Here is a 13,859-nt window from a genome sequence, read left to right as displayed (position 1 = left end):
CACACACACACCTCCTTTGCTCTGTCTCCGCAGGCTGGTGTATTTCGGAGGCTACGGCTACACCGCACAGCCCGGTCACAGAGGAACGTTTGAGCTCGATGAGAACTCGCTGATGGTGAGTCCGTGTTCATCAGCAGACGTCATGCGTGACACAGATGAGTGAGAGTGTGTTTGTGTGAGTGAGTCAAGTCAAGTCACTAATATTGTTGAATATTAAATTTAGGTGTGCACGTTATATCGGCCGCCGATATGGTCAATTTTTTACACATCGGTATCGTTCCGATGTCAAAATAGGGCCGATGTGACCAGGCCGATAATCATTCCTGTGAATTTGACGTGTGTGTAGATGTGAGTGTGGGGGCGGGGATGTTTGTTTTTGCACGGGCGCATACATTACACGTCACATAATGTGCTGAAGCAGGTGCTTTAGGCGGCAAAAAAAAGTCAAAGTCAGTTTAACTTTGCCTTTGGTGAAGGAGCAACAATGCTGTCTGGTCGTTCTTCAAGGTGTCTGAAGAGGATCCTCGCTAGGGCTGCACGATGTGTAATTTTAGCATCGATATCGCGATGTGCGCATCCACATATGATGTCCTCCATCTGATCTGGATACGGCCCGGATCCGGCTGAGTACATCATGTGTTGTGGTCGTGTCTAGGCGCAGGTCCTCCATCTGATCTGGATACGGCCCGGATCCGGCTGACTACATCATGTGTTGTGGTCGTGTCTAGGCGCAGGTCCTCCATCTGATCTGGATACGGCCCGGATCCGGCTGACTACATCATGCGTTGTGGTCGTGTCTAGGCGCAGGTCCTCCATCTGATCTGGATACGGCCCGAATCCGGCTGACTACATCATGTGTTGTGGTCGTGTCTAGGCGCAGGTCCACCATCTGATCTGGATACGGCCCGAATCCGGCTGACTACATCATGTGTTGTGGTCGTGTCTAGGCGCAGGTCCTCCATCTGATCTGGATACGGCCCGGATCCGGCTGACTACATCATGTGTTGTGGTCGTGTCTAGGCGCAGGTCCTCCATCTGATCTGGATACGGCCCGGATCCGGCTGACTACATCATGTGTTGTGGACAGTGTTGTGCTAGTTACTAAGAAATAGTAACTAGTTACAGTTACTAGTTACTTCATTCAAAAAGTAACTCAATTACTTTGTTGATTACTTGCACCAAAAAGTAATGCGTTACTGTGAAAAGTAACTTTTTAGTTACTTTTTTAAAGAAAGTTCTTTAATGTTCCCATTAATGCCCTTTTATGCGTTATGGTCTATACAAACACAAAACTGACTTAAACAGAAAGTAATTTTTAAACACTATTTTATTTAAGTCAGACCAGCACAAACTGAATATATCACAAGGATTTCTGAAATAAATAACAAAACAAGCATGTGTAAAGCTAGTGATGTGTTTGCTTTCTCAACATTGATATGTTCATGCAGCTGACAGTAATACGTTTTTACTGCATGAATGAATATTTGAGCAATACAATTGTACCTTGATCATTCTTGTTAGTTCATAGTAGGCTAATTAACTAAGGTAATAACAGATACAATAACAATTTAAACTCAATTTCAAATGTATTAAGTAAATGTTGAAATTAAAAAACTAACAATGAATGATACTTCTACAACATTTATTAACCATATTTAATGCTAAAATTGTAATCTCATTGTAAAGTGTTACCATTTTATATGATTCAAGCTTATAGAAGATGGCCATATTTAAATATCTGCAAAGGCCAGAGCATTAAAATTACATAAATGTAGACCTATATATTACATGTATAGTCTTTCACTTTATTTGCTTAAATTTTAGAACACTTGATTAGGAAACTTGATGTCGCTGCATGAACATATCAATGTAAGCAATCACGTCAGCTTTAAAAATACAACTTCGCCGGCTAATGAATGCATAACAGTGACCAGCTGGATATAAACTAATGCAAATAGATGGTAACAATTGCGACATAAAACATCTGGGTCAGGTCTGCGTGTGTTTTGGTCACATTGCTTTAATCGCTTGAGGTAAGTTAGCCGTTACTAATGTTATTCCTCTCAGACTCGACGGCAAGCTTCTGTTCTTTCTCTGTTGATGCAGCATCTAGACAAAATATTACTTTATAATGATATGGCAATGTGTACTTTAGTGTTCTGTATTCATACCGTTTCGCTGTCTGTGTTTTAAATGCGCATCTGAAGTGCTCAGCGCTCTCCGTGCAGCTTGTAATCTCCGTGCTCGCGCTGCCTCACGTGTTAACGTAAACAACTCAGCCAGTGAGTTTATGTGTCCTCTCGCTCTGTATAATGCTAGCAGTCTCTTCAGTGATCTCGTACTGTGTAACAGCGCACACTTCTCAGCCGCTCCAGCAACTAATTAATTTAAAAAAGTAACGGACAACGCACCATATGGTAACGATAACGGAGTTACTTTATTTAAAAAGTAATGCGTTACAGTATTAGTTACTGTCAAAAGTAACTGCGTTACAGTAACGCGTTACTAGTAACGCGTTACTGCCCAACACTGGTTGTGGACGTGTCTAGGCGCAGGTCCTCCATCTGATCTGGATACGGCCCGGATCCGGCTGACTGCATCATGTGTTGTGGTCGTGTCTAGGCGCAGGTCCACCATCTGATCTGGATACGGCCCGGATCCGGCTGACTGCATCATGTGTTGTGGTCGTGTCTAGGCGCAGGTCCTCCATCTGATCTGGATACGGCCCGGATCCGGCTGACTGCATCATGTGTTGTGGTCGTGTCTAGGCGCAGGTCCTCCATCTGATCTGGATACGGCCCGGATCCGGCTGACTACATCATGTGTTGTGGACGTGTCTAGGCGCAGGTCCTCCATCTGATCTGGATACGGCCCGGATCCGGCTGACTACATCATGTGTTGTGGACGTGTCTAGGCGCAGGTCCTCCATCTGATCTGGATACGGCCCGGATCCGGCTGACTACATCATGTGTTGTGGTCGTGTCTAGGCGCAGGTCCTCCATCTGATCTGGATCCGGCCCGGATCCGGCTGAGTACATCATGTGTTGTGGTCGTGTCTAGGCGCAGGTCCTCCATCTGATCTGGATACGGCCCGGATCCGGCTGACTACATCATGTGTTGTGGACGTGTCTAGGCGCAGGTCCACCATCTGATCTGGATACGGCCCGGATCCGGCTGACTACATCATGTGTTGTGGTCGTGTCTAGGCGCAGGTCCACCATCTGATCTGGATACGGCCCGGATCCGGCTGACTACATCATGTGTTGTGGACGTGTCTAGGCGCAGGTCCTCCATCTGATCTGGATACGGCCCGGATCCGGCTGACTGCATCATGTGTTGTGGTCGTGTCTAGGCGCAGGTCCTCCATCTGATCTGGATCCGGCCCGGATCCGGCTGACTGCATCATGTGTTGTGGTCGTTTCTAGGCGCAGGTCCTCCATCTGATCTGGATACGGCCCGGATCCGGCTGACTGCATCATGTGTTGTGGTCGTGTCTAGGCGCAGGTCCTCCATCTGATCTGGATACGGCCCGGATCCGGCTGACTAAATCATGTGTTGTGGACGTGTCTAGGCGCAGGTCCTCCATCTGATCTGGATACGGCCCGGATCCGGCTGAGTACATCATGTGTTGTGGTCGTGTCTAGGCGCAGGTCCTCCATCTGATCTGGATACGGCTCGGATCCGGCTGACTACATCATGCGTTGTGGTCGTGTCTAGGCGCAGGTCCACCATCTGATCTGGATACGGCTCGGATCCGGCTGACTACATCATGTGTTGTGGTCGTGTCTAGGCGCAGGTCCACCATCTGATCTGGATACGGCCCGGATCCGGCTGACTACATCATGTGTTGTGGACGTGTCTAGGCGCAGGTCCTCCATCTGATCTGGATACGGCCCGGATCCGGCTGACTACATCATGTGTTGTGGACGTGTCTAGGCGCAAGTCCTCCATCTGATCTGGATACGGCCCGGATCCGGCTGACTGCATCATGTGTTGTGGTCGTGTCTAGGCGCAGGTCCACCATCTGATCTGGATACGGCCCGGATCCGGCTGACTGCATCATGTGTTGTGGTCGTGTCTAGGCGCAGGTCCTCCATCTGATCTGGATACGGCCCGGATCCGGCTGACTGCATCATGTGTTGTGGTCGTGTCTAGGCGCAGGTCCTCCATCTGATCTGGATACGGCCCGGATACGGCTGACTGCATCATGTGTTGTGGACGTGTCTAGGCGCAGGTCCTCCATCTGATCTGGATACGGCCCGGATCCGGCTGACTACATCATGCGTTGTGGTCGTGTCTAGGCGCAGGTCCTCCATCTGATCTGGATACGGCCCGGATCCGGCTGACTGCATCATGTGTTGTGGTCGTGTCTAGGCGCAGGTCCTCCATCTGATCTGGATACGGCCCGGATCCGGCTGACTGCATCATGTGTTGTGGACGTGTCTAGGCGCAGGTCCTCCATCTGATCTGGATACGGCCCGGATCCGGCTGAGTACATCATGTGTTGTGGTCGTGTCTAGGCGCAGGTCCTCCATCTGATCTGGATACGGCCCGGATCCGGCTGACTACATCATGTGTTGTGGACGTGTCTAGGCGCAGGTCCTCCATCTGATCTGGATACGGCCCGGATCCGGCTGACTGCATCATGTGTTGTGGTCGTGTCTAGGCGCAGGTCCTCCATCTGATCTGGATACGGCCCGGATCCGGCTGACTGCATCATGTGTTGTGGTCGTGTCTAGGCGCAGGTCCTCCATCTGATCTGGATATGGCCCGGATCCGGCTGACTACATCATGTGTTGTGGTCGTGTCTAGGCGCAGGTCCTCCATCTGATCTGGATACGGCCTGGATCCGGCTGACTGCATCATGTGTTGTGGTCGTGTCTAGGCGCAGGTTCTCCATCTGATCTGGATACGGCCCGGATCCGGCTGACTGCATCATGTGTTGTGGTCGTGTCTAGGCGCAGGTCCACCATCTGATCTGAATACGGCCCGGATCCGGCTGACTGCATCATGTGTTGTGGTCGTGTCTAGGCGCAGGTCCTCCATCTGATCTGGATACGGCCCGGATCCGGCTGACTACATCATGTGTTGTGGTCGTGTCTAGGCGCAGGTCCTCCATCTGATCTGGATACGGCCCGGATCCGGCTGACTACATCATGTGTTGTGGTCGTGTCTAGGCGCAGGTCCTCCATCTGATCTGGATACGGCCCGGATCCGGCTGACTACATCATGCGTTGTGGTCGTGTCTAGGCGCAGGTCCTCCATCTGATCTGGATATGGCCCGGATCCGGCTGACTACATCATGCGTTGTGGTCGTGTCTAGGCGCAGGTCCACCATCTGATCTGGATACGGCCCGGATCCGGCTGACTGCATCATGCGTTGTGGTCGTGTCTAGGCGCAGGTCCTCCATCTGATCTGGATACGGCCCGGATACGGCTGACTGCATCATGTGTTGTGGTCGTGTCTAGGCGCAGGTCCTCCATCTGATCTGGATACGGCCCGGATCCGGCTGACTACATCATGCGTTGTGGTCGTGTCTAGGCGCAGGTCCTCCATCTGATCTGGATACGGCCCGGATCCGGCTGACTACATCATGCGTTGTGGTCGTGTCTAGGCGCAGGTCCTCCATCTGATCTGGATACGGCCCGGATCCGGCTGACTACATCATGCGTTGTGGTCGTGTCTAGGCGCAGGTCCTCCATCTGATCTTGATTCGGCCCGGATCCGGCTGAGTACATCATGTGTTGTGGTCGTGTCTAGGCGCAGGTCCTCCATCTGATCTGGATACGGCCCGGATCCGGCTGACTACATCATGCGTTGTGGTCGTGTCTAGGCGCAGGTCCACCATCTGATCTGGATACGGCCCGGATCCGGCTGACTGCATCATGTGTTGTGGTCGTGTCTAGGCGCAGGTCCTCCATCTGATCTGGATACGGCCCGGATACGGCTGACTGCATCATGTGTTGTGGTCGTGTCTAGGCGCAGGTCCTCCATCTGATCTGGATACGGCCCGGATCCGGCTGACTACATCATGCGTTGTGGTCGTGTCTAGGCGCAGGTCCTCCATCTGATCTGGATACGGCCCGGATCCGGCTGACTACATCATGCGTTGTGGTCGTGTCTAGGCGCAGGTCCTCCATCTGATCTGGATACGGCCCGGATCCGGCTGACTACATCATGCGTTGTGGTCGTGTCTAGGCGCAGGTCCTCCATCTGATCTGGATTCGGCCCGGATCCGGCTGAGTACATCATGTGTTGTGGTCGTGTCTAGGCGCAGGTCCTCCATCTGATCTGGATACGGCCCGGATCCGGCTGACTACATCATGCGTTGTGGTCGTGTCTAGGCGCAGGTCCACCATCTGATCTGGATACGGCCCGGATCCGGCTGAGTACATCATGCGTTGTGGTCGTGTCTAGGCGCAGGTCCTCCATCTGATCTGGATACGGACCGGATCCGGCTGACTACATCATGTGTTGTGGTCGTGTCTAGGCGCAGGTCCACCATCTGATCTGGATACGGCCCGGATCCGGCTGACTACATCATGTGTTGTGGTCGTGTCTAGGCGCAGGTCCTCCATCTGATCTGGATACGGCCCGGATCCGGCTGACTACATCATGTGTTGTGGTCGTGTCTAGGCGCAGGTCCTCCATCTGATCTGGATACGGCCCGGATCCGACTGACTACATCATGTGTTGTGGTCGTGTCTAGGCGCAGGTCCTCCATCTGATCTGGATACGGCTCGGATCCGGCTGACTACATCACGTGTTGTGGTCGTGTCTAGGCGCAGGTCCTCCATCTGATCTGGATACGGCCCGGATCCGGCTGACTACATCATGTGTTGTGGTCGTGTCTAGGCGCAGGTCCTCCATCTGATCTGGATACGGCCCGGATCCGGCTGACTACATCATGTGTTGTGGTCGTGTCTAGGCGCAGGTCCTCCATCTGATGTGGATACGGCCCGGATCCGGCTGACTACATCATGCGTTGTGGTCGTGTCTAGGCGCAGGTCCTCCATCTGATCTGGATACGGCCCGGATCCGGCTGACTACATCATGCGTTGTGGTCGTGTCTAGGCGCAGGTCCTCCATCTGATCTGGATACGGCCCGGATCCGGCTGACTACATCATGTGTTGTGGTCGTGTCTAGGCGCAGGTCCTCCATCTGATCTGGATACGGCCCGGATCCGGCTGACTACATCATGTGTTGTGGTCGTGTCTAGGCGCAGGTCCTCCATCTGATCTGGATACGGCCCGGATCCGGCTGACTACATCATGTGTTGTGGTCGTGTCTAGGCGCAGGTCCTCCATCTGATCTGGATACGGCTCGGATCCGGCTGACTACATCACGTGTTGTGGTCGTGTCTAGGCGCAGGTCCTCCATCTGATCTGGATACGGCCCGGATCCGGCTGACTACATCATGTGTTGTGGTCGTGTCTAGGCGCAGGTCCTCCATCTGATGTGGATACGGCCCGAATCCGGCTGACTACATCATGTGTTGTGGTCGTGTCTAGGCGCAGGTCCTCCATCTGATCTGGATACGGCCCGGATCCGGCTGACTACATCATGTGTTGTGGTCGTGTCTAGGCGCAGGTCCTCCATCTGATCTGGATACGGCCCGGATCCGGCTGACTACATCATGTGTTGTGGTCGTGTCTAGGCGCAGGTCCTCCATCTGATGTGGATACGGCCCGGATCCGGCTGACTACATCATGTGTTGTGGTCGTGTCTAGGCCGGGTCCTCCATCTGATCTGGATACGGCCCGGATCCGGCTGACTACATCATGTGTTGTGGTCGTGTCTAGGCGCAGGTCCTCCATCTGATCTGGATACGGCCCGGATCCGGCTGACTACATCATGCGTTGTGGTCGTGTCTAGGCGCAGGTCCTCCATCTGATCTGGATACGGCCCGGATCCGGCTGACTACATCATGTGTTGTGGTCGTGTCTAGGCGCAGGTCCTCCATCTGATCTGGATACGGCCCGGATCCGGCTGACTACATCATGCGTTGTGGTGCAGGTCCACCATCACCACCAAGTCAAGAACGCATGAACTAACTGTTCCGCATTTTTCATTGAAAGCATATGACGTAATTTAGATACATTTTTTTAAGATGGAAGAATGCGATTTTACAGATGATAGAAACTTGACTTTCAAATCAAAGATTGGTATCAAAGCGCACACTCACACACACACACACACACACACACACACACACACACACAGGTTCCTAACCGATGACGAAGACTTGACAGAGCAGCCATCAAGTGTTAGACGGTATTCTAGGTTAGGACGTTTTTTGGCCAATAATTAGAAACTCTGTTTTTTTAAAAAGAATTTAGTAGTAGGAAATTACTTGTCATCCAGTTTTTTATATCAGTTATGCATTCCGTTAATTTTGTGAATTGGTAAGTTTCGTCGGGGCGTGAGGAAATATACAGCTGAGTATCATCGGCATAACAGTGAAAACTAATGCCATGTTCCCTAATGATATCTCCTAAGGGTAGCATGTACAGAGTGTGTGTGTGTGTGTGTAGCATGTACAGAGTGAACAGCAGCGGTCCTAGTACTGAGCCTTGTGGTACGCCATACTGAACTTGTGATCGATAAGACATCTCTTCATTTACTGCTACAAACTGATAACGGTCAGATAAGTATGATTTAAACCATGCTAATGCAACTCCACTAATGCCAACATAGTTTTCTAGTCTATTTAAAAGAATGTTGTGGTCGATGGTATCTAATGCAGCACTAAGATCGAGTAACACTAATAGAGAGATACAACCATGATCGGATGATAAGAGCAAATCATGTGTGACTCTAATGAGAGCGGTCTCAGTGCTATGGTACGGTCTGAATCCTGACTGAAAATCCTCGCAGATATCATTTCTTTCTAAAAAGGAACATAGTTGTGAAGATACTGCCTTTTCTAGTATCTTTGACAGAAAAGGTAGATTCGAGATTGTGTGAGTGTGCGTGAGCGTGTGCGTGTGTGTGCGTGAGCGTGTATGTGTGTGTGTGATTGTGTGTGTGACACCGACGAGACTCAGATGTGCTGTTTTTCAGGGGAACCAAACAGGACGAGGCTGGAACAATCACATACACATCCTGGATCTGGAGACGTCCTCGTGGAGTCAGCCAATCACGAAGGTGCTAAACCTGAGCTTGATCAAATGTGTTGCAGCAGGATCTGTGTGTGACGAGTTCAAACACTGTGTGTGTCCGTACAGGGGAACACTCCGACGCCACGGGCCGCTCACGCCTGCGCAACCATCGGCAACAGAGGCTTCGTCTTCGGAGGCCGTTACATGGTGTGTGTGTGTGTGTGTGTGATGGGTAGGGTTAGTGTGTGTGTGTGTGTGAGAGAGAGAGAGAGAGAGAGATGGGTAGGGTTAGTGTAAGGGGACAGAATATACAGTTTGTACACTATAAATATCATTATGCCTATAGAGAGTCCCCACAAAGATAGCTAAACAAACGTGTGTGTGAATCACTTCTACTAGTGTTCCTATGATCAGTATCATAGTTAGCATGTTTAGAGTTCTGAAGCTCAGTGTGTTGCTCCACAGGATCAGCGTCTGAACGATCTGCACTGCCTGGATCTGGACTCGTGGGAATGGAGTGAGATGTGCGTTCAGTGAGTGTAACCGCCGAGAGATCTGTGACGAGCTCACACACTAAAGCGTGTGTGTTTCAGGTGTGTTCCTCAACACGGCCCCGTCGGCCGGTCCTGGCACTCGCTCACCCCAGTGTCAGCTGACCATCTGTTCCTGTTCGGCGGATTCACCACCGACCGAGAGACACTGAGTGAGGGAATCAGTGTGTGTGTGTGTGTGTGTGTGTGTGTCTGACAGCACAGCTTCATCAGTGTGTGTGTCTGACAGCTTCATCAGTGTGTGTGTGTGTGTGTGTGTGTCTGACAGCACAGCTTCATCAGTGTGTGTGTCTGACAGCTTCATCAGTGTGTGTGTGTGTGTGTCTGACAGCACAGCTTTATCAGTGTGTGTGTGTGTGTGTGTGTCTGACAGCACAGCTTTATCAGTGTGTGTGTGTGTGTGTGTCTGACAGCACAGCTTTATCAGTGTGTGTGTGTGTGTGTGTCTGACAGCACAGCTTTATTAGTGTGTGTGTGTGTGTGTGTGTGTCTGACAGCACAGCTTCATCAGTGTGTGTGTGTGTGTGTGTGTGTGTGTGTCTGACAGCACAGCTTTATCAGTGTGTGTGTGTGTGTGTGTGTGTGTGTCTGACAGCACAGCTTCATCAGTGTGTGTGTGTGTGTGTGTGTGTCTGACAGCACAGCTTTATCAGTGTGTGTGTGTGTGTGTGTGTGTGTGTCTGACAGCACAGCTTCATCAGTGTGTGTGTGTGTGTGTGTCTGACAGCACAGCTTCATCAGTGTGTGTGTGTGTGTGTGTCTGACAGCACAGCTTTATCAGTGTGTGTGTGTGTGTGTCTGACAGCACAGCTTCATCAGTGTGTGTGTGTGTGTGTGTGTCTGACAGCACAGCTTTATCAGTGTGTGTGTGTGTGTGTGTGTCTGACAGCACAGCTTCATCAGTGTGTGTGTGTGTGTGTGTGTCTGACAGCACAGCTTTATCAGTGTGTGTGTGTGTGTGTCTGACAGCACAGCTTCATCAGTGTGTGTGTGTGTGTGTGTCTGACAGCACAGCTTCATCAGTGTGTGTGTGTGTGTGTGTGTCTGACAGCACAGCTTCATCAGTGTGTGTGTGTGTGTGTGTGTCTGACAGCTTCATCAGTGTGTGTGTGTGTGTGTGTGTGTGTGTCTGACAGCACAGCTTTATCAGTGTGTGTGTGTGTGTGTGTGTCTGACAGCTTCATCAGTGTGTGTGTGTGTGTGTGTCTGACAGCACAGCTTTATCAGTGTGTGTGTGTGTGTGTGTGTGTGTGTCTGACAGCACAGCTTTATTAGTGTGTGTGTGTGTGTGTGTGTGTCTGACAGCACAGCTTTATCAGTGTGTGTGTGTGTGTGTGTCTGACAGCACAGCTTTATCAGTGTGTGTGTGTGTGTGTGTGTGTGTGTCTGACAGCACAGCTTCATCAGTCTGTGTGTGTGTGTGTGTGTGTGTGTGTGTGTCTGACAGCACAGCTTTATCAGTGTGTGTGTGTGTGTGTGTGTGTGTCTGACAGCTTCATCAGTGTGTGTGTGTGTGTGTGTGTGTGTCTGACAGCACACCTTTATCAGTGTGTGTGTGTGTGTGTGTGTCTTGACAGCACAGCTTTATCAGTGTGTGTGTGTGTGTGTGTCTGACAGCACAGCTTCATCAGTGTGTGTGTGTGTGTGTGTGTCTGACAGCACAGCTTTATCAGTGTGTGTGTGTGTGTGTGTGTGTGTGTCTGACAGCACAGCTTCATCAGTGTGTGTGTGTGTGTGTGTGTGTGTCAGCACAGCTTTATCAGTGTGTGTGTGTGTGTGTGTGTGTGTGTGTGTGTGTGTGTCTGACAGCACAGCTTCATCAGTGTGTGTGTGTGTGTGTGTGTGTGTGTGTGTCTGACAGCACAGCTTCATCAGTGTGTGTGTGTGTGTGTCTGACAGCACAGCTTTATCAGTGTGTGTGTGTGTGTGTGTCTGACAGCACAGCTTCATCAGTGTGTGTGTGTGTGTGTGTGTGTCTGACAGCACAGCTTTATCAGTGTGTGTGTGTGTGTGTGTGTGTGTGTGTCTGACAGCACAGCTTCATCAGTGTGTGTGTGTGTGTGTGTGTCTGACAGCACAGCTTTATCAGTGTGTGTGTGTGTGTGTGTGTGTGTGTGTCTGACAGCACAGCTTCATCAGTGTGTGTGTGTGTGTGTGTGTGTGTGTGTCTGACAGCACAGCTTCATCAGTGTGTGTGTGTGTCTGACAGCACAGCTTTATCAGTGTGTGTGTGTGTGTGTCTGACAGCACAGCTTCATCAGTGTGTGTGTGTGTGTGTGTCTGACAGCACAGCTTTATCAGTGTGTGTGTGTGTGTGTGTGTGTGTGTGTGTGTGTCTGACAGCACAGCTTCATCAGTGTGTGTGTGTGTGTGTGTCTGACAGCACAGCTTTATCAGTGTGTGTGTGTGTGTGTCTGACAGCACAGCTTCATCAGTGTGTGTGTGTGTGTGTGTCTGACAGCACAGCTTCATCAGTGTGTGTGTGTGTGTGTGTGTCTGACAGCACAGCTTCATCAGTGTGTGTGTGTGTGTGTGTGTGTCTGACAGCTTCATCAGTGTGTGTGTGTGTGTGTGTGTGTGTCTGACAGCACAGCTTTATCAGTGTGTGTGTGTGTGTGTGTGTCTGACAGCTTCATCAGTGTGTGTGTGTGTGTGTGTGTGTCTGACAGCACAGCTTTATCAGTGTGTGTGTGTGTGTGTGTGTGTGTGTGTGTCTGACAGCACAGCTTTATCAGTGTGTGTGTGTGTGTGTGTGTGTCTGACAGCACAGCTTTATTAGTGTGTGTGTGTGTGTGTGTGTCTGACAGCACAGCTTTATCAGTGTGTGTGTGTGTGTGTGTCTGACAGCACAGCTTTATCAGTGTGTGTGTGTGTGTGTGTGTGTGTGTGTGTGTCTGACAGCACAGCTTCATCAGTCTGTGTGTGTGTGTGTGTGTGTGTCTGACAGCACAGCTTTATCAGTGTGTGTGTGTGTGTGTGTGTGTGTGTGTGTCTGACAGCTTCATCAGTGTGTGTGTGTGTGTCTGACAGCACACCTTTATCAGTGTGTGTGTGTGTGTGTGTGTCTTGACAGCACAGCTTTATCAGTGTGTGTGTGTGTGTGTGTGTCTGACAGCTTCATCAGTGTGTGTGTGTGTGTGTCTGACAGCACACCTTTATCAGTGTGTGTGTGTGTGTGTGTGTGTCTTGACAGCACAGCTTTATCAGTGTGTGTGTGTGTGTGTGTGTCTGACAGCACAGCTTCATCAGTCTGTGTGTGTGTGTGTGTGTCTGACAGCACAGCTTCATCAGTGTGTGTGTGTGTGTGTGTGTGTGTGTCTGACAGCACACCTTTATCAGTGTGTGTGTGTGTGTGTGTGTCTTGACAGCACAGCTTTATCAGTGTGTGTGTGTGTGTGTGTGTCTGACAGCACAGCTTCATCAGTCTGTGTGTGTGTGTGTGTGTGTGTGTGTGTGTGTGTCTGACAGCACAGCTTTATCAGTGTGTGTGTGTGTGTGTGTGTGTGTGTCTGACAGCACAGCTTCATCAGTGTGTGTGTGTGTGTGTGTGTGTGTGTGTGTCTGACAGCACAGCTTCATCAGTGTGTGTGTGTGTGTGTGTGTGTGTGTCTGACAGCACAGCTTCATCAGTGTGTGTGTGTGTGTGTGTGTCTGACAGCACAGCTTTATCAGTGTGTGTGTGTGTGTGTCTGACAGCACAGCTTCATCAGTGTGTGTGTGTGTGTGTGTGTCTGACAGCACAGCTTCATCAGTGTGTGTGTGTGTGTGTCTGACAGCACAGCTTCATCAGTGTGTGTGTGTGTGTGTGTGTGTCTGACAGCACAGCTTCATCAGTGTGTGTGTGTGTGTGTGCGTGAGACAGCACAGCTTCATCAGTGTGTGTGTGTGTGTGTGTCTGACAGCACAGCTTCATCAGTGTGTGTGTGTGTGTATGTGTGTGTGTGTGTGTGTGTGTCTGACAGCACAGCTTCATCAGTGTGTGTGTGTGTGTGTGTGCGTGAGACAGCACAGCTTCATCAGTGTGTGTGTGTGTGTGTGTGTCTGACAGCACAGCTTCATCAGTGTGTGTGTGTCTGAGCACAGCTTCATCAGTGTGTGTGTGTGTGTGTGTGTGTGTCTGACAGCACAGCTTCATCAGTGTGTGTGTGTGTGTGTGTGTGTCTGACAGCACAGCTTCATCAGTGTGTGTGTGTGTGTGTGTGTGT

General features: G+C 50.7%; 1 protein-coding gene across 4 annotated transcripts in view; it reads left to right on the top strand.

The window, feature by feature from the left end:
• Positions 1-13,859, top strand: part of klhdc2 (kelch domain containing 2) — a 33,827-nt gene that overhangs the window by 10,354 nt on the left and 9,614 nt on the right. For 3 of the 4 annotated variants that reach the window (XM_056236755.1, XM_056236752.1, XM_056236753.1), the window contains 5 exons: positions 31-115; positions 9,066-9,149; positions 9,230-9,310; positions 9,569-9,627; positions 9,697-9,806. In XM_056236755.1, the coding sequence (XP_056092730.1) occupies positions 31-115; positions 9,066-9,149; positions 9,230-9,310; positions 9,569-9,627; positions 9,697-9,806 (419 nt within the window). The remainder of the gene's footprint in view (positions 1-30; positions 116-9,065; positions 9,150-9,229; positions 9,311-9,568; positions 9,628-9,696; positions 9,807-13,859) is intronic. The other variant, XM_056236754.1, reaches the window with a different exon arrangement.

Source organism: Rhinichthys klamathensis, unplaced genomic scaffold, assembly GCF_029890125.1.
Source record: "Rhinichthys klamathensis goyatoka isolate OS25496 unplaced genomic scaffold, OSU_Roscu_1.1 h1tg000462l_1, whole genome shotgun sequence".
In the NCBI taxonomy this organism is placed as follows: Eukaryota; Metazoa; Chordata; class Actinopteri; order Cypriniformes; family Leuciscidae; genus Rhinichthys; species Rhinichthys klamathensis.
This window is presented reverse-complemented; position numbering and strand designations above follow the sequence as displayed.